Here is a 26,327-nt window from a genome sequence, read left to right as displayed (position 1 = left end):
TCCGCTCCTCACACCATCGCTGGAATCCCAACCACTTTGGCCTGTAACAGGCTGTGGTGGATCCTGCTCTTGCTGCCTGGATAGTCTGAATAACTTTGTCAGACAATCCCCCCTGTCTCAGCCTGTCCCTCTCAAGAGCCTGGAGAGGTTGCACCTGCTTCCTGAGACATCGCCCCCCAGAACTGAGGAATCGCCCAGGGCTGGCCCACCATCATCTGTGTCACCTCTGCGAACCAGGGCGCCCTGCGGCGATCTTGGCCCCTAGGATGACTGACAGACGTTCTCGTCTCACCCTCCCCAGGAGAATGAGGCGACAAGGCGCAGCGGTGGAAAGGCGTAGAGCAGCTTTCTTGGCCATCGCTCGTGTGCAAACGCGTCCACCCCGAAGGGTGGATTGTCCCGCCGAGCCATGGAAAACCACAGGGTACATTGGCTGTTGCGGTGGCTGGCGAACAGGTCCACCTCCGCTCTCCCGAACTGGGCCCAGATCTGCTTCACCACCTCCTCTTGACATGTGGTCGGCCCCCCTGTTTTCCAGTCCCGGGATGTGGAGGGCTCTCAGAGACAACACAATCTCTGAAGCCCACAACCACAGTTTCTCCGCTGTGGTCAACAAGGCGGCGGAGCGAACTCCGCCCTGCCTGTTGATGTACGCCACTGTGGTGCGGTTGTCACTCCTCACCAGCACATGTTTGCCCTGTATTAAGGGTTGGAAATGCTGGAGGACCAACACTACTGCCCGTAGCTCTAGAAGGTTGCTGTGCCGTGTCTCTGTCAGAGACCAGCGATCACCTATAGCTCTCTCTAGGCAGGTCCCCCCCCCATCCTGTCACGGATGTGTCTGTGAACACCGTGATGTAGGAGGTCACTTGCCCCAGTGGAGTTCCCCTCCGGAGATGCTCTGGGGACCCCCAGTATCGGAGGTTGTCCCCCCACTGGGGGACATTGTTTGTGCCTCTTGGGATCTAAAGGACGGCCAGCAAACCACCTCTGCAGGCGGCGCATATGCAGCAACCCCAGCGGCACCACAAGGTGAGCAGCCGCCTTGAGACCCAGAGTCTGTATTATGGTCAAAGCTGTCACCGTTGCCCCCTGTCGCAGTCTGCAAACTGCCCGAAGCAGGGATGCCTGTCTGCTCTCTGACAGGGTGGCGCGTAGCCTGCCTGCATCGAACACCATCCCCAGATACTGCACCTGTTGGTGAGGTATGGGATTGCTCTTCTTCCAATTGACCGCAAAACCCAACTTAGTTAAGTGTAGGATCAATTGGGCTGTGTGAAAAATTGCCCATTCCCTGGACCTGGCCATGACTATGAGGTCGTCCAGATAAAAGAAAACCCTCATGCGACCACACATTTGCTGAAAGTGCGTGAGGATATGGAGTAACTGGACGGTACTTGTAGGCTATTGGAAGGCAAAACGCAAATACTTTCTATGCTCTGGAGCAATTTCAACATGAAAGTAAGGGCCCTTCAGGTCGATGGTTGTGAACCAATCGCCCGGCTGCACTAGATCCAATAACTGTTTTATAGTTAACATATGGAATTTTTTGCAGTTGATGTGCTTATTCAGCCTGCGGAGATCTAGAATGGGTCTGAATTCTCCTGTCTTCTTGGGAACCAGGAAGTACATGGAATAAAGCCCCTTCTCTCTGTGCTGAGGGTTTGGCTCTATGAAACCTGATGTACTTATATGATTCTGTTTTCTTCAAGGTTGTGTCTTCCTGGTCGAATGTACTTATTGTAAGTCGCTTTGGATAAAAGCGTCAGCTAAATGCAATGTAATGTAATGGGTGCACAACAGACACCGCCTGTTTTTGCACCAGGGCCTGAATCTCTGCCGAAAGGAAATCTCCTCCTGGGATGATAGATTTGCCTCTCGTATGCCATTGAATGGAGGAGGGACACTGGAGTGAGTAACCCTGTTTCAGTTTCCTGTCCATCCACTTACACTGTGTTAATACACAGCTGAGCTTCCATTCCCCATAACACTGTGTTAGGAGCCACAGCTAGGAAGCTCATAAAAACATCCAGAAAATCCTAGATGACCAATGAAACTCTGGGGTCACTCATGAGGGTCAGCCACATCACCACCACAGTGGCAGAGTTTGACCCAGAGCCAGCCATCCAGAAATGGAAAACATCTGCTAAGACCAAGAGGTATGTCAAAGCTGCCCCAAAGCCTGCTGCAGTGAACAGCAACTTACCTGTGCCTGCTGCCCCACAGCTCGGTGTGAGGAGAACCAGTGGAGTGCTGCCCCACAGCTCGGGAGAGAGCTGCAGTGAACAACCACCCTGAGCCTGAAGTCATACATTTCTGCTAGCACATCTACTAATCCCACAGAGGAGAAAACATTATATTGTTAGTACTTAGTTGTTTTATCTTATTATTTTATATCTGACATTCATTTGATGTGCCTTGATGGTGGAAGTTCAGAAACCAGACACTGTGAATAATATTAACAAATAAACAATAAAATGTTACCTATAGTAACCCAGATTCTTGTATGCTTTATGTTGATATTTAATCATATTTAAAATAGGTGCAGCAATGCATGCACAAAGTATAGCTATGGACAAGTGAAAAATGTATTCGAACAAGTAAATTGCCAAACTCACTTGTCCATGGACAAGTACTCTCTAAAAACTTTTCTCACACTACCCTACCCTGAGGAGGAGCCTGAGGAGGAGCCCGAGGAAGAGCCAGCGGCAGCATGCAGCTGAGCTTCTGCGCTGTGTGACCGAGGTGATCGATCCAAGGAGCCCCTCCGTGGATACGGGGGCCCCAAGGAGATCATCTCGATCCTTCCTGGACAGCGCGGTGAGTCCCAACCACACGTGACGTGACGCCACTGTGGCCAGGGACATCACACGTCCAGCTGCGGCGGCTACATCGTGGATCAGATTGTTCATCTGACCAATGCAGCGATCTGAATAATCGCTCCCGTCCTGAGGCGGGGGGGGGCGGGGATGTCCTGCTGAGGGGTGATCAGCGAGACACCCAACACACCAAGATTATTGCCCGCTGCCGCCATCTGCGTTCCAAGCCGGAATATTTTGTCCAAATATTCCAGGATATCTTGCTCACAAGGCAGCGGGGGCTGAGGTTTCTTCCCCTCCGCCCATCCAGCTGCCTGTGGAAGCAGATGGGCCGCCAGGCTCTCATCAAGGGGGGGCACGCCGGAACACACTGTGTCCGAGAAGCCCTACACCCTAAGGATTCTCACTGGAGCCTTCGTCTTGAGTGGCTGCCGCCACATCGTCGAAGGCCGGCTGCGCCATAGAACCGGGCCGTAGAACCCCTGACGGAGGCGGCTTACCGGCTTCGGTGGCAGTGGCGGGGGGAGCGGTAGGCCTACACGCTCCGCCGCCATGGTCTTCCGCAGGGAAGTCTTGACGCGCAGGCCTGTGCGGTGGACCCTCCTGGACGCCGGACCCGGAAGCACCAGACATTGAGGCGTCCTCGTTGTCTTCCTCCTCGACGAACGGGGCCGCCTGGCCTGCCGGAATGGCGAAAAAAGAATGGCACCTCCCCGGCGACATCCTGTTCCTCCATTTCCACCACCTCAAGTTCCTGGTCCTCCGCCTCTTCCGGCGAGACATAATACGCCTGAAAGTGCTCCAGACGATGCCGGCGGCTGAGCCATGGGAGCATACGACAGGCATTGCAGGCCGGAGACTGGGTCAGGCCGTCCGCGGCGTGGTCAGGCCCCAGACACTCAAAACAGAGTCGGTGGGGATCGGCACCTGCGATTAAGCCAGGGCATGTAGGACAGGGCCAGGGCTCAAGGAGTGGTGAGTCCATGATTAAATTCTCTATCTCTTTCTTTTCTTGTTTACGTCTCAGTTGTTTTAACCTGCTCGCTGAAGAGAAAAGGATGACAGCCAGGAGGCGAGGCCGCCTTATATACGGTGAGCTTGCGCACGCATTCAGGTACGTTTCTAGATATCTCAGTAGGTGAATGCTTGCATAGTATGGTTAAGAGGTAGTACCCATAGAGTCCAGTAGAGGGCGGAGCCTGTGTAAGATATAACTGTTCTGAAACAAACTTGATTCAAATATGTGACCCGCTCTATCGAAATCAGTCGGAAGTCGCAACGGCTCATTTCAAAATAATAATAATAATAATAATAATGCATTTTATTTATATAGCGCTTTTCACAACTCAAAGACGCTTGAAAAACGTGATAAACGTGAAAAACGTTGATAAACGTGGATTTGTGTAAAAAAAATAGTTTTTCGGGGTTCGGGTGTTTTGTTTGATTTTAAAGAAACAATGTCTTGGCTTTCAGAATATGAAACTTTTATTTCCAAAATCACACGATAAATACATTTTTTAAGCTTGTAAAGGGTGGATGACAGCTCTCACTCGCCACTCTGCTCTTTCTTAGCGCCGCCCCCCTCCCTCCGGCTGAAATTATGAATGTAAGGCGTATACTGTAGTAATCATAGATAACACGGCAGGGTCCGTTACAGTTTGTTTTCATATGATTTCAATCAAACAAAGTCTTGGCTTTTAGAATATTAAACTTGTTTCGGAAAATACAGATGATAAATACAACTTTGAAGCTTGTGACGGCATAAATACAAGCGGAGAACGGAGTAACTTGACGTCACAGCAGGCATAACAACAGCCAGTGTTTCTCCTGAGTGTTTTCCCCGGGAAACAAACACAATACACACAAACCCAAAATTACAAAAACACACACACACGCATACACACACACTCGCCGTAGTATTTTGATAATTCGGTCCGCTAATAATCAATCAGATCAATGGATTCCAGAGAAGAGGAAACTTTAAAGGCCTTTTTCTCAAAATGATGACTCGGTGACAGTCATTATATAATGTGACATATTTTGCTTAATATTTGGAGTACAAAAAACAATCCTGATATCATTAGAAAGCTAGGAATATCCTCTTTCCAACAGTGTATACAACTCAAAGTTACTTAGTGTGTTTCACAAGTTAACTGACTATAGTTTTTAGATCTGTGATCCAATAACTCATTAACTCAAGTCCCTATAATGTTCCAAATTGGGAAGAAAAACAAATGTTGCACAGCACATTTCGTGTAACAATGTTTGCAGAGACATTTACGAGGTTCTATCTGAGAAAAAAGAACAGCTACCTTCTTTTAAAATATACTACATCAAAGAAAGCCAGTGACAGGGCTCAGCCCTTTAATCTCTTCACTGTACCCATGAACCTCTGAAGGGTTCTCAGATAAACATGAAACCCACTGAACTGCTGCATTGTATCAGTGTAGTCACTGCTTTTATTTCCAAATTCCATCAATAAAAACTAAAATGCCTCACTGCAAGCAAAGCAGGAACAGGAAACCAAAACCTGCAGTTTGACATAAAAGCATTGGTTATTATGTAATCAAACGGATGATGTCAACGACCCTCTAATAAAACCCAGAATGTACTGTAGACAGTTACATAAACATTAAATAATGACATCAGTCAAGAAAACATTACAGAACCCTTTACTGGACGGTGTGACCACAAACCACTGAAAACACAAAGTCAATGGGAATTCTGCAGGGAATGCAGTGGGAATACAATGATGGACATTCAGACAAACACCAACGGACAGACCAACAGCCAAGTCAAGACGTCAAAAGCTGTGATTCTGTTCCAAGACACAGACAAAGAAAATAGAGTTTTAAGATGTAAAAAGCCGAGATGCCAACAGGCGTTTTGGAATTTGCTTTATCCTCATGAGTCTCATCAACATCCCACACTAACAAAATATTTTGCCTCAAACTGTGTAGCTGAGGTTCTTTTCTTTGCCGCTCTGAAGTTCCGGGCTGTTTTCACTGACTCAGTGCTGACAACTCGCGCTGTCTCAGATCTGTCCAAAAGAAAACTCCCGTAAAAAAGCCCCCGAGGACAAGGTCAGAGCTGTGACTTCACAACGGTTCTCCTGTTTTTACTGCACATACTTTTCAATCAGAAAGGCCTCAAGGTTTTGGCCCGGCAGTACATTAGTTTGAATCCTCGGGAAACAGCTTGCCCTTCCCTCAACAAGTATGATCTGACAAGTGGGAATATTTAATGTTACTCAATAACAGGATTGGGCATCCAAAACCAGTTCTTATCAAATCTTGGTTTAGATTCCAATACAGAAAAAGGATAAATATTACCGAAACAAAAATGTGCTGACTTTTATAAGTCCTGTTCCTTTTGAATCATACAACAACTAAGTCCAACCAACATAATACCATACTTCGTAACAAAATATTTCACGTTAGCTCTCCAGATTTGTACTCAAACTGTTAACTTTTATGGACTCTAAAATGCTCATCATATTTAAATCGGGAGAAATATGAAATATGCAAAAGATTGGAACCAATACAAAATTGAGACATATGTGTCTTATAGAATCTCAGTTTATTGGAGACACGCAACTGGTTGGAAGCTGGTTCTTCATACCCAACCCTAGTCAACAACAATACAAGTTTGAGGTTGAATTTGACCAAAGTGCAGTAAATCCACTTTCTTCTAATACGACTCACATAAAATACTATATTTCTTTAAATACTTTATTGATCTCATGGCTAGAGTAACTGTTTACTGTTTACTGTAAACATTCATCATTCAACAGATCATTATTAGATTGAATGAACATTTCTGTTTGCGAAGGTTATTTCATTTTTCCTAACCAATCATTGGAAAGTACAAATAATTTGCAGTCAGTACAGAAGTTGCAAAGATGTGAGGAGCAGTTAATTTAGGGTGCATTCACACCTAATAGTCCGTTTTCTGGTGCGCACCAGACGACAGTTTGTTACATTGTTTCATTTCTCAGAAGGTTCGGTTTGCGGTTCACACGGGCAAAACTCAAATGGATTATAAACTTTAAACACAAGTCATGTGCACGGAAATGCAGTTCAACCATTGGTCAGACATTAAGGGGGTAAAAACGCAAATCCCGGCAATTTCTACCGGAGCCTCCGCCATGGAGCATCGGCACTTTCGGCAGGTTATTCTCATGCTGCTGTTAATCTGGAGATCAACAGACACTAGCGGCCCGCGCATATGATTATATAATCAGACAACGTCCGTTAAAAAACATTATAACACATAATGAGAGACGTTCTGCAGTAACGAGGGGCGTTTCACCGACGACAGGTGTTCTTACTTTTATGTAGCTGACGGAGAATTTTTACTTTACACGACACTGTTCAACACTTCATTCTGCTTCACTCTTTAACTAAACAACCGCGGATGTCTTGAAAGACTCTTTCGCTAAAGATTTTGAAGACATCCGCGTTCTTGTGACACGTAAATACTACGCTTCCTATGTTTTGGTGCAGACTGCGTTCACACCAGCAATGAACCGCTCCAGAGTTCGCAAGCAAGCGTTCCGAGACCACCTATTTTAGCGGACCAGAGTCCGGTTGTTTAGTTCACTTCAGAGGTCTCGGACTGTGTTCACACCGACCCAAATGAACCGCACCAAGCGGCTAAACGCACCAGGGTTCGATTCAACCGGACTATACAAGGCAGGTGTGAACGCACCCTTAATAATAAAGTAATATGGTAATCAAAAAGTTGTAAATTCTGTAATCCAATATCCTCTGAGCTGGGGCCATTATCCAAGCGTGTTGCAATTTACAAGACAATAAAAATACTGAAAGGTAAAAAGGTCACGAGCTATCATTAATATAATAAAGGAAAGTTCCCTTATTATCTCTGCTTTTAGTTTTCTCCATTCTTCTTTTTCCTTCCCTCTAGATTCCGGTGTTCTTTCTGAACATTGATCCTCTTCTTCTTTAGCTAAAGCAAATGTATGCTTTCTTTTAGACACGTGACTTCATCTTATGCTCTTTCCCGTTTTAAGTTAAACAATGAATTCAGGACCCGGAGGAGGACTGTGTATTTTTACTTTAGTGTCAGTATAGAAAGTAAAAAAATAAACGTCACTTAGCCCAAAAACTCACTCAGTTTCAGGTTACTTGGCAGATTCAGATAAGCACAGTATAAAAATAAATAATATCATCTTTCTTCTTGTCCTTTTTTTTTTTTTTGCAGTAACTTCCTTCCGACCTTCCTTTCCATTTTGTTTAACTATACAAGGGTATGAAAAACATTCCTCTCTTTGGTTCAATTTTGTTTTACGAAGGTAAACTGCAATATATCATTAGGTATTTTGTTGAAAGAACAATGATATAAAAGAGAAAAAAGCAGCAAATCCTCGCACAAGAGAAACTGGAGCCAGAGTACGAAATATAATTATTTATCTTTTCATTTGAAGCCTAACCATCAATTGATTAACTGATTCATTAACAAACTGCAAATGTGCAGAGTGAAAGATCACAAAACATAAGATAGATATAAAATATGTTTAGATCTCTTTCTCATGACTAACTAGAGAAGCAGTGAAGCTCTGGGCCTGAGAGTTAAATCATTATTCCTCCATAATCGCACACATCGAGTCTTGCCTCGCAGGGGATCAATGTGTCGAGCCGTAAAATACTGCAGCGGCAGAAAATCCTCCCCTGTTGCACGCAGACGTAACGGCAAGTGTCTTAATTAAAACTGGCCCTTCCTGGACACCATAGACAACATGACACAAGCTCCCTGATTGGCTATAGAACAAATATCTCTTCCCGTTTTGGTGGGCGTCAATAGGCGAGTTTAACAAACACTGAGTTTTAATGGGATCTGCGTGTGAGGCTTCTTCATCAATAGACCTAATGACCGGTTTTAGCCCGGCAGCCGATAATGTGCCGATGGTTAGAGCCGGGTTATCGGATGAGCAGTTCTCCGAGGCAGAGGGCTTCAAAGGCCGGTTTGAGAACCCACAGTGGGCCCCAGCTCCACTCTGTTGGGTCCTAACACAGCAACCAGACAAGGACTCTTAATTACTCAGCTTCAAAATACCATAATATGGGGATTTGTATTCATTTGCATCTTTACTCTTATTTTTACTTCATATTCAGATTTTTCTAGTATATCCATCTATCTATCTCTCCATCTATCTATACATATCAATTGAATGGAAATGTAGTTGAATTCATACAGAAAACCGAGACAACAAAAACAATAAAGAAATAAAAAAATACAAGTTTCAAAATACTAAGGAATAGTATTTAAGAGTGAGATATCAGTTTAAACCTTTTTTCTGAGGACAACAATTAAATGTTGAGGAAAAAAGTCACAAGATTACAAAAAGTAAAAAAATTGTATATTTTCATTAAAGTAATTGTATGAATACATTTTTTGAGAACTCAGTTTTAATATAGAGAAAATGCCCTCCATTTAAAGAATTGCCCTTTTTGTAAAATGTGTTTTATCTAAAATATTTCCATTCTTTTCTTGTTAAACCTTGTATTATTTTAAATATGCATCTGGATCTCCGGGCGCTTACATAAATATAACCAATGAAAGCTGATTTGAGGCGAGTGGCTAACGCTCCCATCAGTGACTAGCCTTTGGAGGTAAACAACTTTTCCCATACGTCACGTCACGTCTAATACAATATCATACGTCACGTTACAGAACCCAGTCAGCTACTCTCCAGTGACCGCTAAAGTCTCTCAAGAGTCTGCATCTGATCAAATATACAAAACGGTAAAATCCTGCTGTCAGTGAACTCAACACTTTCTCTGTTGGAAGCACAAATCATGCCACGCTGCTCACTCCTGCTGGACTTGGCCCGTGATTACTTTGCATGCCCCACCCTTGCTAACCTCTGACCTCAGAGCCCCTCGAGCACCCCCCACCCACATTTTTCTGAAGTCCTGCTGCGGTCAACAGCAGAGAGACTGATGTCCGCTCCACCGACGTCTGACTGACCTTTACCAGCTCGGCCACAAGGGACTCATCCATCTCTCTGTCTCCGTGCATCCTTCACTGCCTCACCCCCCCCCACCTTTTCTCTGTCTCCCCCTCTCTCTCACTAATGCTAATGCCGCTGTTTATAACTGCCACATTGACTTTCCCCTGCCACTGTATGTAAATACAATCTCCTCTGATCAATGGACTGAGAGGTGACATGACGCTGACCACAGGCACACGCACACACACACACCCACACGCACACGCACACACACACGCACACACACACGCACACACACACGCACATGCACACACAAACAATATACACATAACAGTACAGAGTTAAATTCAAAACTTTAAAGATATTTGTGCAAAACATTTATAATACAAATGTTTGCTAAATGTTTTAATGAAATTCCAGACATAAAGGGGATTGAACCGACCCGATATTTGAATACCTTTGACAACCTTTTTTGATGAAACAGAATTGAATGCTTTCATAGATAATAATAAAATGAACATGTAAGAGTAAAACCAGCAGCAGTCTGTAGTCACGTGACCTACCTCCCACAGGTGTCTGCTGTTCCTGACGGCTCCAGAGTGCAGTTTGTCCAGCAGCAGGGGGACTCCCTGGAAGGGGCCGATCCAGGTCCCCTGAGGGATCCTCTGAGACGCGCAGATCCCATAACCCAGCCCGGGAACTGTACTGGTGCACAGACACACCTGCACACACAACACACAGGTCGAATGAGTCCTTCAAATGGAAATGAGTGATTCAGTTATTGATTCAATTCAATGATTGAACTTACTACTACTTCAGTCCTAAAGTCTAAAAGCATAAAATAAGAGAATCATTATATTGAAAAAAAGTCATAATATTACAAAAAAGTTTTAATTTCACACTTGAAGTCAAAGTTCAAATATATATTTGTTATAATCAGATTTAATAGATCACTGTAAGTGTAATCTATCAGTACCAGATTTTTTTATGAATCCCTAGGATCATCACTATCTCTTTGCGTAAATATGTTTACAAATAATGTTTGTGTGTTTTGTGAATTTTTCTTCTTTTTTCCAAAGAAGACACCGTATGCAAGCAGGCTCACAAAATGTATCAGTGCAAAACAATGTTTTTTGCAACCTTGAAACTATGTAAAAAGCATTTGTCAGACAAACAGGAAGTGTCACCTCTCTGGGCAGGTCTCTGAGCCAATCAGGGACGTCGGGCATTGTGACGGGAGCCGGCGTGCTGCTGCTGGTGCCGACGAGGCGCCGAAGAGAGTGGAGGGGCCCGTGCATCGGACACTCGCCGTTCCTGTTGTCTGCACACATGTCACAACCTGCAGAGGAGACAAGAGTGATGTTACATTTTATTAGCAGCAAACGCACCATTATCAAACTGCTATATGATCTAAATACACACCCTTTATTTCATTTTGTACTTAAATGCTGTGTGTGGCCCTTAATTGAACTTTGCATGTTTTAAAACCATTGCAAATTGTGAACATTATGATATTTTCTTTGTATTTTTTATTTTTATTTAAGTGAATTTATTGGGACATAGTTTTTTTTTACTCAGCAGATCATTTAAATTAAAATATTATTTTGACTGAATTTACCAACAGAAGGGTTCAAATGAGTAAGGGGTTAAATATGTAATCAAAAGTTTATTTATGGCCTTTATTTTTTAATATTCTGCAGCTCATAAGGTTAACTGTATGTTTAAAGATAAAACACTTTCAAAAGTCCAATTTAAAAAGACTATTTTCAATACTAATTCGTCCCTTGGTTTAATAAAATAATTGTCTGCTAAAGTGAAACACTGTGTGAAGAACAAAGTATGAGGGAGAAAGAGCATGTGTTTGAAACTCTTCCAAAAAGTCAGTTCGCCTCTCTGCACGTTTTTTTTCTCCAGGTTAAATGTGGCGAGCCGCGTATTGCTGGGAATTAGCGAGTGTCAACATTTACTCAGAGATGCAGTCTGACAGTAATGGATGTTAATTGACTGTAGCAACATAATGAGAGATTATTATCTGGACAAAAAACTCCCACAGAGCAGCGAGGCTGAGAGGAACAGGATGTTAATGTTCTGTTCTTCCTGAAATTAAATATCCGCAGCTTGAGAGACTTTGACACCATGATGGATTGAAGAAAATTAAACCACATTAGGGTCATTAATAAACCGCAGAATGAGACACAGCTTCACGGTTGAGTAAATGGGAAAAAATTAAAAAAGATTAAGTTCTCCTCAACCCTTGACTTTATGTGGAAGTGTTCACCAACGAGAACACTGTTTAATGGGTTACGGTGAGTCACCCTGTGCCTAACAGCTGTGTGAAGAAACAGTGTTTATTTGACTACATATTAAATGCAAGAAATGTTTCTGTCTCGAGAAACTAAGAGAGATCATATTTAAGGGTAGAAATCCCAACATATTATATTTATACAATATATATATATATATATATATATATATATATAAAACAAGAATAGTCAACATTTGGAAAGACTTGACTGCCCCTCCCTGTTGTTTGGCATAAAGTAGTTCATACACTTACCCTGAAACGATAAACTGCCATTGTTATATTTCAGTTGTTGTTCACATTGTTATGCTCATTTTCAGGTTCTCCATGCTTTGATGTTCAAAAAGCTCTTTTTTTTGTGCTGCAGCACCTCTTTTCACCCTCTGTCTGAAACCAGAGCCCAGTCTGCTCTGATTGGTTAGCTGACCGGCTCTGTTGTTAGTAGTCAACTGCTCAGAGTTGTCCCGCCACTTAGCCTATTACGTGCAATGTACTGGAGTGCTAGCCAATAGAAAAAAAAGTGTTACATAGTGATGTCACTATGTTACAGAAGTAAACAAAGGAGTCCAATGGAGGTGTTTCAGTGTGTGGAGGAGAAACTCCCTCTGGAGGGAACTTTGAGATTTTAGCCTTTGCAGACCACTTACATGCACAAAAACCTATATAACACACTACAGGAAAAGGAAACTCCCAGAAAGCATAATAGGGCCCCTGGGATGTTGATAAGAGAGGATAAGAAGTGCTCATTTGTAACTTAGGTTAGCTGTTTTCATCTTTCTCCAAACGTTCTGCTAAGCCAGGCTAACCATGTTTTGACTCCAACATAACTTACTGCACGCACTTGAGTTGTGTTAATATTAAGCTACATTCACATGGCATGCAGTAAATCGGCTCTGCATTGGCGTTGCTGTAGTGCAGTGGTTCTCAAAGTGGGGGGCGCGCCCCCCCCCCAGGGGGGCGCAGAGGCATGACAGGGGGGGCGCGAGAGACCAGGGGGGGAAATGGTTATTAAAAATTAAAAAAAAGATAAAAAAATAATAATCATATTTTGAAAAATTATTGATTGAAAATAATATAATACAGTACTATTACGTCTGGTTCTCGGTGTTTCATTAAAGCTCGGCTCTGTGTGTGTGTGTGTGTGTGTGTGTGTGTGTGTGTGTGTGTGTGTGTGTGTGTGTGTGTGTGTGTGTGTGTGTGTGTGTGTGTGTGTGTGTGTGTGGAACGAGCCATTTTGTGTGCATGCACTCATAGAGAGAGAGAGAGCGCACCGGTACCGGAGATCGTAGTTGTTAGCTTCTGGTGCTAGCGAGCTACGCTAACGGATATACTGTAAGGAGTTTTTTCAACAACAAAGTGGAGGAGAGTCCTCTCCTGTCAGACTGAGAGACTCAGTGAGCTAAAGGACTCTCTCAGTGTTATCTCAGTGGGTCTCAAACGTTTTGGTCACCATTAATGTAAACAATTATTTCCGAGGCACACCTTTATATGATCATTATAGTTATAAAAAAATAAGAGAATACATTAAAAACAGGTATGAAATACTATATGACAGTAAAAAAAGAATAAAGTTTAAAAGGGGAGTGATTTGTAAAATATCCATAAAGAAATAGTAAATCTGTTTCCAGTTCTGTTTCAAATGGGTGTTGAGAGATGTCCATAGATCTCCTCATTTTGCTCTCAAAGTGTACCAGATTGTTGCTTTTAACTTCAATATTTAAAAATCTTCCCGGGGGAGCTTGCCCCCGGACCCCCCTATGTGAGGTCCACACACCACCTATAAAAATAGCACTTTACCCCTGCTTACACCTATATGCCGTGAGCTGATTATCGAGCCTTCATTGTAACAGTCGCAGGTACATTGTGTATATGCGTGGGGAGTGTTGCAGTAGAAAATTCCACTGTAGCAACCGGTACATTCATGGGAAACCCTAAATGTTTGAGCCCCCTCTATGAAATGTCAAGCTACCCCACAGCACCCCAAAATAAATCTCTGGCGCCGCCACTGAGCCTGACTATTTGTGTTGCGGGGGCCCGACTTTTTTTTTTCTCCAAAGGGGGGGCCTGACAGAAAAAGTTTGAGAACCACTGCTGTAGTGTGTCTCTAGAGGCTTCTCAATACTCAAATTTCCCCTCCTCGACTCCCCTCCTCGAGACTTAGTCCCGCCCACAGGAGATGCGAGAGGAGGACCGAGGAGGGGAACCGAGGAGAGAGGAGGGGAAGCAGCAGACGTTTAAAGAAATGAGAACTCTTCTCCTCTGAGCGGTCATATTAAAGCGACGTCCATTCATTATTACGTGGCAACAGCTGCATCAGCTGTCGAGTGTTTTGTCATAGCACTGTATTTTATAATCTCTGTTAGATCAGCTGAACATTGTTCCCCCACATATTTACTTTGAATTCATTGAGAGTGCGGTATAATGAGACAATAACAGGCTACAGATGCGGACACACACACAAATATATTTAGGCTATATAAATATATACAATTTAATGTATGAGAGCACTCTCATAATAACGTAACACAATCAGAGACTGGATATATCCCCCCCCCCCTCTCTCTGGTCGCTGAAATGGGGATTTGAAATTACGGGCCAAAAGTTGTATTTACAAGTATTAAAAGTAAGCAGAGGACACCAAACCAACTGAGACCCGTCTGTCCGCCGCATCTACGCACTGTACAACACACACCTACACACTGTACCACACACACACCTACACACTGTACAACACACACCTACAGCTCCTAAAGCATAATCAGGATACAGCCGTTGTGTATTTTATTATGTGAAGCACTAAATGGTTTTAGAAAAATATCGACTCTTTGTTTGTAGATATCTACTAAACTAAAGCAAATAAAGAGAGTAGGCCTGTTATACTGAGTGATATATATTATACACACTGCTCTGCTTTCTGCACGGACCTCACAGTTGTTCTCTCTGGAAACATCGCATTGCGATGAAAGCAGTTTCTAAAATAATATCCAGGGCCCAGGAGTTCAAAACTTTTAATCCCTATCTGATCAAATCAGATTTGGATTTTGGGGAGTTCAAAACCAAAAAACAGGATTAGGATCACTTTGATATCCGATCAGATCAGGAAATCCAATCCAAGCTTTAATCTGGATCAAATCTTCAAAACGGGTAGTTCAAACCGACAACACAGGATTGGGATCAGTTTGGTGGTCCATGGTATGAAAACGTTTGAGAAACACTGATCTAGTGAGTGGCCCAGCCCATCGCATATTTTTCTGTATGTGGCCCTCGGTGAAAAAAGTTTGGACACCCCTGCTTTATCCATATTAGCATCACTTTAGCATACCATTAAACAATTGAACTGCAAATAGATTGCAAAGTTATAAAATAGTATAAACGAATCAGGACACATTTTAATATTACAGTTAACACTAACCTTGTATCTCTTCGGGGGATACTTTATGTAAAGGTTTTATTTTGATATCGCCGTATTTAAATGTAGATATCTCCGTTATTGTAGTTACTTTATCTCCGTTCATCTCCTTCAAGTTTTTTTGGGAACAGTAGCTTCCTGTTAATAGCGCAATGTCGCCTTCAAAATAAAAGCATGTCTAAATAAAACAGGAAGTTGAGTTAAATTACGCTTAAGAAATGTATACAATAGCAATGAAAGTAACAAAAACAATGCAATATCCTTTTCAGGTTCACTTTTATTTAACATATGTTGTTCCAATTGTAGAGGTTACACACAATATGTCCCATTTTGTTACTTGCTCTTTTTTCTGTTACATCCTCATTTGTTTGGGCATTCAGATGTCTTATTTTATGAAAATGTGTATGTTTTCTTATATTTACTATATAGTAGTGCAGAAAGTATGCAGAAAAAACCTTTAAATCAAAGAAGATGGTATTTGGTATGTATTTTATTTGGTCAAGTTATTTTCAAAACAGTAGCCTACTACTAAGATATTTGTGTTATTGTATTTGTTTATGATTCTTTCAGATTTCAAAATGATCATTTATCTGTGCTCTTTCCTTTCCCAGACCAAGCATATTACACTTTGTTGATTAAATCTCAATCGCAAATCCCATTATTGTCCATAATAAAGTTGTTCATCCGACAAGGATGAAAAACCAACAGGTTGCTTTAAATAAATATGTGTATGTTGTATATTGGCATTTTATGTTCAGCAGTAGATTGTGATTTATTATCTATTACTGTGTTCATCATTTTAAATATAATGCTGTTAAAGGTGGAGCTAATTTTAAGGAGTTTTTATGCTGCATGCTATCTGAATCCATAATAGAACATCATCATTTATTAGTCCATTTAATTTTTGTAGAAACTATATGAACCTGAAGAGGAATTAATGTTGTAACTTAATGGAGTGGAACTATACTTGCTATCACGTTGTTGTGAAAAACAAGTAAGTACAACATACACAATAATTCTTAACTATAGTACTTGAGTAAATGTACTTGGTTCCTTATCATTATTTTCCAAGAGCTGTCACCCACATCTTATGTTCTCAATCAGCAGGTGAAGAATACGTTGTGATTCAAAGTTCAAGGAATTAACTTCTGCTTTGAATTATCTCAGAAAGATCATGGAGGGATTCATTTGTTTTACTCTAATTCAACATTAGCATTAGCATTTCAAAGTATGTAAAACAATTATGCCGGGATAAATATCTCGTCTGAAAAAACTTTAATGTTGACTTTAGTTAAATGTATTATCTCAACCGATTTCACATAACTGTATTAACTGGTTCAACTTAATATTATTGCTTTCAACTAACCTAATACTGTTGACATTTGTTGACGTGATACATTTAATTAAAGTCAACGTTTCCGATTTTTCAGTGCATGTGTTTCCAGATGAAAAGTATACAAGCACCATTTTGCAACCACTCTACTAGTTAGTAATAATTACAGATGTATTTGATTAAGAGTGAATATTAATCTATCTATTAATATGTTTTACTTTTGTTGTGCATAGACTACAGGTGGGAACAGTGTCGGCTGTAGATGAGCTGTGATCGTCCGTCCGTGGCGACAAACTCTGATTATTTTCACAGCTTCAGTAGAAAGCTAAAAGTGCAGAGAGACGGTGAAGAGTCCTGCTTCACGATGTAGACGACATGAAAACTCAGCGACTACACACTCATACAAGGCACACACAGACTGAGTTCAGTCACATCATTGTGTTTTACTTACTAATCCTGATTTAAATTTAGAATGTTATATTAAAATCATTTAGGCAAATTTCATGTACAGCTGATTGTGTTCAGACATTAAATGAGAGAATTCTGGTTAATTTAAATGTTTTTGATACTGAACACTGAACTGAAATGAAAATATCCAAATGGAAAATAATCATGACTTTAATAGTTGTAGTACTTCAACAACTACATTGTAGGCCTTATATTACTACTACTACTTTGATGAAGTAACAAATATGTATATTAACTTGATAACTTTAAGAATGATAAACTATACAGTCATTTTTTTATAATTTAATTAAGTTTATAATATATTAACTTAAAAACGTTACAATAAATATGGATCATAATATTTATAGAAAATCTACAATAAGTTTAAATATATCCATGAAGTTTTAGTTTGGTTTAGTTTTTTTGTTTTCGAGAGGTTTGTAACCAAAGAAAAACATTCAAAAAGTTCCACTTTCAAACATTTTCTGGAGCTTTCTGTCATATGTATGTCTTTGCTTGACAATCGACTATCTAGCAAACATCCATCCATTTGCTGCTGATGGCCACAATATTTTTACCTGAAGCTAAAAGTCAATTGACATGTGTTAATATTTGTTTAACACTAGAAATCATGTGATGTGAAATAACTGAAAAACATCAGTTCTGGTTAATACTGACACTACATACACAGTCAATTGAAGCGAACGCTTCTTGCAGCTCTTTTAGTTAAAGCATTTTTTCTCTTCCCTCGTTCAGACTGATGAACTGGCTGTGAACTTGTTATGGCGTTCTCTCCTCGCTGCCCATCATTCAAACTCAGTATTCTGTTACATCCATCGTCAGTGTTTAAACAGCTCCGCTCTGCCTCTGAAGTCTGAGCACCAAACGCCGTTTCCAGCTAAAAGTCTGCCGGCATACTTAATCCACAAAATAAGAATTATTTGGTAAATAAATCCTCCTAAAAACCTTGATTCCAAACATGTTTCTCTCTTAATAGACGTGTATTTTAAAAGCACAGGTGATAATCCGCATCATTAACATGTCAGTCACTGTAATTGAGTCCCTTCCCATTTCAAAATTTGAGTGTAAAAGAAAACACAGTTTCCTGACTTTCTGCCATCACAAAGAGAGAAGGTCGAAGCTCTGTAACAAACTCCTGGACTCCTTCTCAACAAAACCATCACACTTCATAAAGACTATCGCTGTTAATGACTGCGTTTGTTTCCAACACATCTGCAAGTCCAGATGAGGACGGACCACACAGAGAGATGCTCTATATAATCCATAAACCCACGCGGACCAAACCTCCACAGATCTGAGCCTTTTAGCTCCTGATTTTGGCTTTTATGGCACTTTTTGTTCATCAAACAAGCTCTGGTAAAGCCACTGTATATTCAATGCGCCACCACTGACACATTTAGAACCTATAGGGAACAAAGCGTAGCATTTAGCAGCTAAACAAACAAACATTTCCCTCAGGCGATGGTGGAGACCAAAACAAGAGATAAAAGATAAAGAAAATATTGGATTTACATTAATTAGACAGACAGAATAATGATAATAGGTCGAGGTTTAGTGTGTCTTGGAGATGTTTGGACAGACATCACTGAATGCAACTTTGTAAATCTCACATTTTCATGGTCTTTAAATAATTTTTTGACTAACAGGAATATTGTTTTCTGGCCTTGCTTTAAAATGTTACGGGGAAAATCTGCATTTTGGTATGAAGTTCCCCGGTTTGGACAAACCCTGCTTTATGCGTATGTTGCCTCTAAACATGGAACGGATGGAAACCAACAAACAGCTCAGTGTGTGTGTGTGTGTGTGTGTGTGTGTGTGTGTGTGTGTGTGTGTGTGTGTGTGTGTGTGTGTGTGTGTGTGTGTGTGTGTGGTGTGTGTGTGTGTGTGTGTGTGTATGTGTGTGTGTGTGCGAGTTTATTAAATCACACTAAAGCTGCCAGTGCAGCTGGAACTTATAAGAGTTGATCTGTGTTTTTTTATTTGTCCCAGATGTTTGACAACTTCCAGTCATATCTTGTATTTCTCTAACAGAACATAATAAATGGTGTATAATTGTATATTGAATTTAAAAACTCCAGAATTGTTATATTTCTCTTCTAATTTGTGCTTCCTTAAAAGAGAAACAGTTGATTTATGGACTTGTATGTTTCATTTTGGAAATAAATACTAAACTGGATACATTTTTATAGTTTTCCTAGTAAAAAAAATGAAACCTTCAGCTACAAAAATATTATTAGCAATAGATGTCGCCTGAAAAGCATTAGTTGAAATAGGTCAGAAAACATATTTCAAGTATTAAAATCTAAAAAGCTTTCAATCCCAAATTGACTGCCCTTTTAATTAAGAGATCAAAATCAGACAATACAGCCAATTCTAATTGTGTAACTATGACATCATCAGGCTTTCTTTTTTGGTGGGAGATGACCCATATGAGGGACTAAGGCTGCTTTGAGTTTGATCTATATGTCAAACCTCACACAAGTCCCCCAACTTCATGGAAGTGGAACTAACACTTTAAAAAAGAAACTCACCAAATTGTATTACTTATTTATTAATATAAACATTTGTTTTAATTTGATTTCTCTACAATATGAAGGCAATTAAATGAGCCTATGATTCAAAATCACACTATTCCTATAAAAAAAACGTTACCATTTCGGTATGTTAGAACAATATTGATCTTGAATCTATTATGTTATTGCATCCAACATTACAGAAAGTCAGACTTGGCTGAAATATAGATATACTTATTTATTTAATATGCAGTCTTAAATGAAATAGAATAAATAAATAAATATTTGAAAAAAACATTGCAGTTACCGAAAAAAATATTGTAGATTAAATAGAGAGATTAAATAGTGATCACCAAAAATATGTTTAGTCATTTTTATCTTTTATGGACAGTTATTATTAATATTATTACTATTATTATTAGTGTAAATAATAATCAAGGTTGACGGGTGACACATGGGAGAGAGAGTGTGTGAGACTGCTTTATCTGCACCCCCATACAGACACCCCCCCATACATACATACACACACGCACGCGCACGCGCGCACGCACACACACACACACACACACACACACACACACACACACACACACACACACACACACACACACACACACACACACACACACCCCAGAGACCTCATACGGCTGTGTTGGGATGATAAATAGCGGGCCGGTGGCCGGTGGATCGATTCCCCTCCTCTCCCTGTCCTCCCAGAATCCCCCCCCCCCCCTCACTCTGTCCCCTTCTCTCTCTCTCTCACACGCACACACTCTTCCGCAAACACAAAACTATATACGGCAATTAATTCCTGCTTGTCCCACCATCCCTCATCGGCCCTGCCGGCGCGTATCGACGCAGATTACTGCTGATGGTCCGTTTTATCACCGCGGAATATACAGCGAGGAGCGCTCATATAGACACACACACACACACACACACACCACACACACACGCACGCGCGCGCACACACACACACGCACACACACACACACACACACCCACACACTGATGTTTAGGATCGCGGCTGCCTGAAACCAAAAACAGCGACACTCACTTCATAAAAAAGTTTCGATACAGATGTCACAGCGTGAACCTATGACCTTTTATTATATGGTTATTATAGGAGGAGAATTATAGCAGTATATAAACTTGTTGACACCGCTGTAGCAGGATACAAACATATACATTATCTAGACAAATATTCAGAATATGTTTACCAATCCCCTCTAAATGCCGCGGTAGATCAAATGAAATACATAAACGAGTTTAAAAGAACTACAGTCGACTCAAAGCTCCAATAGAAATATTTCACATATAGGCTATTATTGGAAAACAATATATCAATACGATGATATAGCCCACAGTCATCTTTAATAGAGGCTATTATAGGCCTGACGCACTATTTAAAGAGAGAAGCCTGACGTGCAACACAAGGCACTTTAATATTATTGAGATATTAAACGTATCGTTTAAAAGCTGTATTTATTTAAAAATCCCATTATGTGCAAACCGTACATTGACCCGACACACTGAACTATAGCGTACTTTAAAAAAAACAATGTTGATGCAACAATGAATTCCCTAAGGAAACGTGACGGAAATATCATAATTTCGTCAGCGTAAAACCGAATTAAAAAAACATTTATAAAGCTCATAAAACGACAGATAGGCCATGGATTCGCATCTAAGGAAGTTATGTTGGTGCTGATTAAAGACCAGTTATTATATTAATGGAGAAAGAAACGTAGGATAATCAACATTGAACATTAACTATAACAATTATTGTATTAGCCTACATTGTTTTATATCGTAGGTAAAATATAAACGGGCACAAAAAGTAAAATGTTAAGCTTCTAAAACACGACTTTTAAACATTAAACAGTGCCAACTTACAGACACGAGACTTCACTTTGATCTTCTCCACGTGCACAGCGGGAAGTGGGGACTTCGGCTCAAACCGGGAGTGTTCGGTGCCGTGAAACCGGACACACCCGCTGAGCTCCTCTAACTGAGGTGAGACTAAGTGCGTAACGGGACATGCTCAGTTAACTAATCAAACGCACCTCCGTGTCGCAGCTTTGAAACATGAAAGCGATGGTGTGCGTGCGTGTGTGTGTGCGTGTGTGTGTGTGTGTGTGTGTGTGTGTGTGTGTGTGTGTGTGCGCGTTTGATTGTGTGTGTGCGTGCGTGGACAGATATTGACAGAGCGCCCGTGATGCATGACAAACGCAAGCGCACACACACAGCGGAGATCAGACTGATCAATTCACGCGGAATAAAGAAAACAGTGTTTTTATTATTTTACTGCGGAGTTGAAAACTGAAAATAACAGAGAGAGTAAGACATTTTAGAAAATAAAAATACATGAACTTAATAAACTGAACGCTTCTGACGCAGTTTATTTTATATTTTAAAACGCAAAAAAGTGAAATAATACGTAAATATTTATTAATCAATCTCTTTCATTTGAATTTAAGTGAAATTAATAATTATCCCACATGTTCTCCATAACAGAACGAAAAAGTTAAAAGACTATGTAAAGGTAGGTGTAAAACCCGATGATTAATGACATCTAAATAAAGTGTGCTTAATATTGACTGTGCTGCAGGCCTGCTGCTGCTGCTGCTGCTGCTGCTGCTGTTGCTGTCTGAGGGTTTGAACCCCAGGGCAGACTGCTGCTGACCTCTGACCTCTGACCCCCCACACACATCCTCCTCCTACTGTCCAACACTGCAGCTGTCTAACCAACTGTAACATCCCAAAAACACACACTAGCTAATGACCAAATTAATTTCCTATTACAGCTTTATTGTATTTGGTGAACATTGTTTTAATATATTAAAAACATTTTTCTTAATGATTTATTTCTGTTAGGCGCAATGAAGGCTTGAGTAATTGTTGGTGGAGCCTGGAATAGATACATGTTTTAGAAGTATTGTGAATAGTCTTGTTAATGCTTAATAACATATTATATAAAGTAATTATGAATTTACAGCTGCTTTGACCAAAACTTAACATAGCTTGTTGGGAAATTATCATTTTAAATTATGTTTTTGTATTTGAACAATTATTACACCAGCTTAGTTAAAGTTCAATAAACCATAACAAACTGAAAATAAACTAATATAAGAACATGTAGAAATATATTACAACAATGATGTAGTTGTAAAAATACTTAAAACACTGTCTGAAATTACAACAACGCAATTGATTACCACTACCAACTATTATTGGAATATTACCGAAATACTCAAATCAAAAATAATATAAATATTTCTGTTGCTTTATTATAGTACATTTATATAATTGTGTAAATAAGAATCAAACGTCACAAGGTACCAACTCACTGCTGAACATGACAGAGAACAATATAAAACGATGTGGGAATAATATGAATATTACAGGAACTTTAGGTAAGTTAAAATATAATAACAAAAGGTCAAAAGTCACGGCTGACCACCAGGGACACAACCCATGACCTTTTGGGAATATTATCTGAGGATTAAGGAATATAAAAGTGTAACCACGTGTGTGTGTGTGTGTGTGTGTGTGTGTGTGTGTGTGTGTGTGTGTGTGTGTGTGTGTGTGTGTGTGTGTGTGTGTGTGTGTGTACGTACGGTTGTTGACCTCTCCTGTGTGGTTGCTCAGAGGGATGATCTCCATCCTCTGCTGTCCGTACAGGTAGTAGTCCAGCTCCTCTGACGTGAGCTTGAACCTGGCCGACGCTCCTTTTCCGCCCTCCTCTCCTCCACAGCTGCTCTTCACGCTGGATGACACCACCCCGACCCCCCCGCAGCTCAGCTCTTTGGCCTGATGGAGAAGCCCCGCCATCGGATTGTGACCCTGCCGGTTCTCCGGGGGCACCACCATCATGAGGTCTCCTCCTCCTCCTCCTCCTCCTCCTCCAGGTCCTCCACACACCGGGGCCAACGCCTGCCCAAAGAGTGCGATCTGCTGGGGGACGGGTAGCTGGGAGATCCCCGCCGAGGTGGAGATGGAGATGGAGGAGGACGGGGTGAGAGCTGCTCCAGCTACTGAAGATGAAAGCGTTGAGGAGGCCGTAGAAGAAGAAGAAGAGGAGGTGCAGTGCGAAGAGGCCAGGAGGTGGCTGTGCAGGCGGGACTGACGCAGGCTGTCCATGGGCATGGAGAGGCGGTCAGGTGGAGGCAGGGGGGCCAGAGGAGACTTCAGCTGCGCCTGAGGGAAAGAGCTGCTGCCAGTGCTGCAGGTAGGACGGGTCCACCTTCAGGAAGGCCGAGCCGCTGGGCTCACCTGGCTTCAGCATGGCGGCTGGGGGGTGGGGAAGCAGAGAGGAGGAGGTGTCAATCATTGTTAAAGAGGTCAGGGCAGGGTGTAGACATGTATGGGACACACAGCGGATCAAATCTATTCACAGTGGATTTAAGGAAGTGAACACAACGCTGTGTCAAGTTCGGGACGCGGAAAAATGAACATCTAGATATACCAAGTTTTTTAGGGTGAGAGATTTATCACATTTGAGACAAATATATCACATCTCTGTATTTACAAATTAAAATCACATTTTCAGGCTTTATAGGATAAATACAAATGTGTGTTAGCATTAAATGTACTCCCAAGGTGTGAAGCTAATGCTGAGCATATTTCCGGCCTCATCACTCACATTAAATTGTCATTGTGGGGTGCTGAGCCACATCGCACAGGTCTCCACCTGATTTGAAGGGTTTCACCCCAGGATTAAAAAGGAGCACCTCAGCCAATTTATTTCATCCTGAACCACATATAGTTTGTGTGAAATCTGCAACATGAACACATCCAACGCAGAATTTGAACATTTACATACATCTTTATTCTCCTGAGTCTGGTCATGTGGTTATGTTGTTGTGTCAATTTGAGACATTTGGTGGATCATAAATGAAAATCTAAATGCATGATAGATATAATGAATCACTGTTCATTGTAATACATTGAGATTTTTAAGTGGAGCAAATTGAATCCAAACAAAAGCCTCAAATTAAAGTTTTACATTTTAACAATCAATATTTAAAGTGATTATTTGGTGCATGAGCCTAATTATAAATGTTTCTTAATTTCTATAGAATTGTATGCATTTAGCGCAGTCTGGTTTCACATAGTTTCCTTACTGTTAATGACCTTGACTCTCAAATATATGCTTCAAACTGAGCTAAAAGGGATCAAATTAGACGTAGAAAACTTTAAATTTACATTTTGGTAAAAAAATTACCAATACAGTATGTAGCCCCTATGTTGACATTATGTTAACGTTTCCAGTAGTTCTAAACTGTTTATTAGGTCTGATACTCTTCATTTTAACAGCCTGGATTTAACTTCAACTGAGTATCAACTTTCATATGTTTCTGATTCAAATAAATACATTTGAATATTTTTGGTAAATAGTTTAGTATACAGTATGTTTCTATTTGAGTTTAAGATGCAGAAAGGTTGTTTCAGTTCTCTCTGACACTATTGTTTTACCTCTATGATAAACGAGTGTAAATAAAGTTACACTTGACCCTATTTAAATCTTTAAAAGCTGTAATAAATATGGTACATTTTATCACATTTAAAGCATCAGAATGACTAATTCTAGCAGAAAAAGTATTTCATAAAATTATCTTATAACTTTAATACTTTCGTGAGTATATATAATTTCACATTATCACATTTCTAAATCTATTTTCTATTCTACCCATTATGCCAAAATAATTACCAGAAAAGTATATTTTGGCGAATAAAAAGCATGTTTAAACGCTATTTCTCAGACATACAATGTGTATAAGCTCTATAGCCAACAAATCACTGTGTAAACTGACTTTAGTCTGGTTCACCCTCCGCTTCAGCCTGCTCTGCTCCGCTGTCTCGGTCTCGGATGGATGTTTTAGCACCGATTTTACGCACGCCAAGCGCAAAAAACGCACCAAATAAAAGCAATAAAACCATTCACGCGCACTCACGCACACTTCGGATAAGTTTACGCTGGTAACCTCGCAGAGCACAAAAGTTTCATCAGAATAAATAAATAGGTCCGGTTAAGTCCAGGTCAGATCGGCGGTCCGGCGTGCTGTCCGTGGCCGAATAGAGGCAGTGGTGGGCGGGTAGAGAGGTGGGAACGCTCCGCTGGGTTTCCCCGGAGTTTCTCGGGATGTTATGTGAAAGTTGTTGAAGCGCAGATGAGGCTTACTGCGGTCAGAGTGTCTGCGTCTCCTTTGCGCTGATTTCCGGGCAGCGGTGGAAGGTTGTTCCCTCCTCCGGGCTGCGGTGAACCATCGATGGGAGCCGGGACACTTCGTTGCGTCCTGCGCGTCTCCGGAGCCAAAACTACCGAAGCGACTGCTGCGCGAGCCTCTCTCTCCCTCCCTCCCTCCTTCTCTCTCTTCCATTCACTTGCCCTTTACCCTCCCCTTATCTCCTACAGTCCCCCACCCCTCTAATTCACACGTATTATTTCTCCCTCAGTCTCTTTCTATACTCTCACTCTTGCCTTTCTCCTCTTTTCTTTTCCCCATC

At 41.1% G+C, this 26,327-nt stretch overlaps 1 protein-coding gene across 1 annotated transcript in view; it reads right to left on the bottom strand.

Annotated features, from left to right (window-relative positions):
* Positions 1-26,072, bottom strand: part of prdm6 (PR domain containing 6) — a 145,777-nt gene extending 119,705 nt beyond the window's left edge. Inside the window, 5 exon segments of the mRNA XM_034230308.1 lie at positions 10,356-10,514; positions 10,980-11,131; positions 23,438-24,026; positions 24,028-24,110; positions 26,002-26,072. Of these exon segments, the coding sequence (XP_034086199.1) occupies positions 10,356-10,514; positions 10,980-11,131; positions 23,438-24,026; positions 24,028-24,105 (978 nt within the window). The 5' untranslated portion in view covers positions 24,106-24,110; positions 26,002-26,072.
* Positions 26,073-26,327: the final 255 nt, after the last annotated feature.

This window comes from Gymnodraco acuticeps, unplaced genomic scaffold, assembly GCF_902827175.1.
Source record: "Gymnodraco acuticeps unplaced genomic scaffold, fGymAcu1.1, whole genome shotgun sequence".
Lineage (NCBI taxonomy): Eukaryota > Metazoa > Chordata > Actinopteri > Perciformes > Bathydraconidae > Gymnodraco > Gymnodraco acuticeps.
The sequence above is the reverse complement of the archived record's forward strand: the minus strand, read 5'-3'. Positions and strand labels throughout refer to the sequence as shown.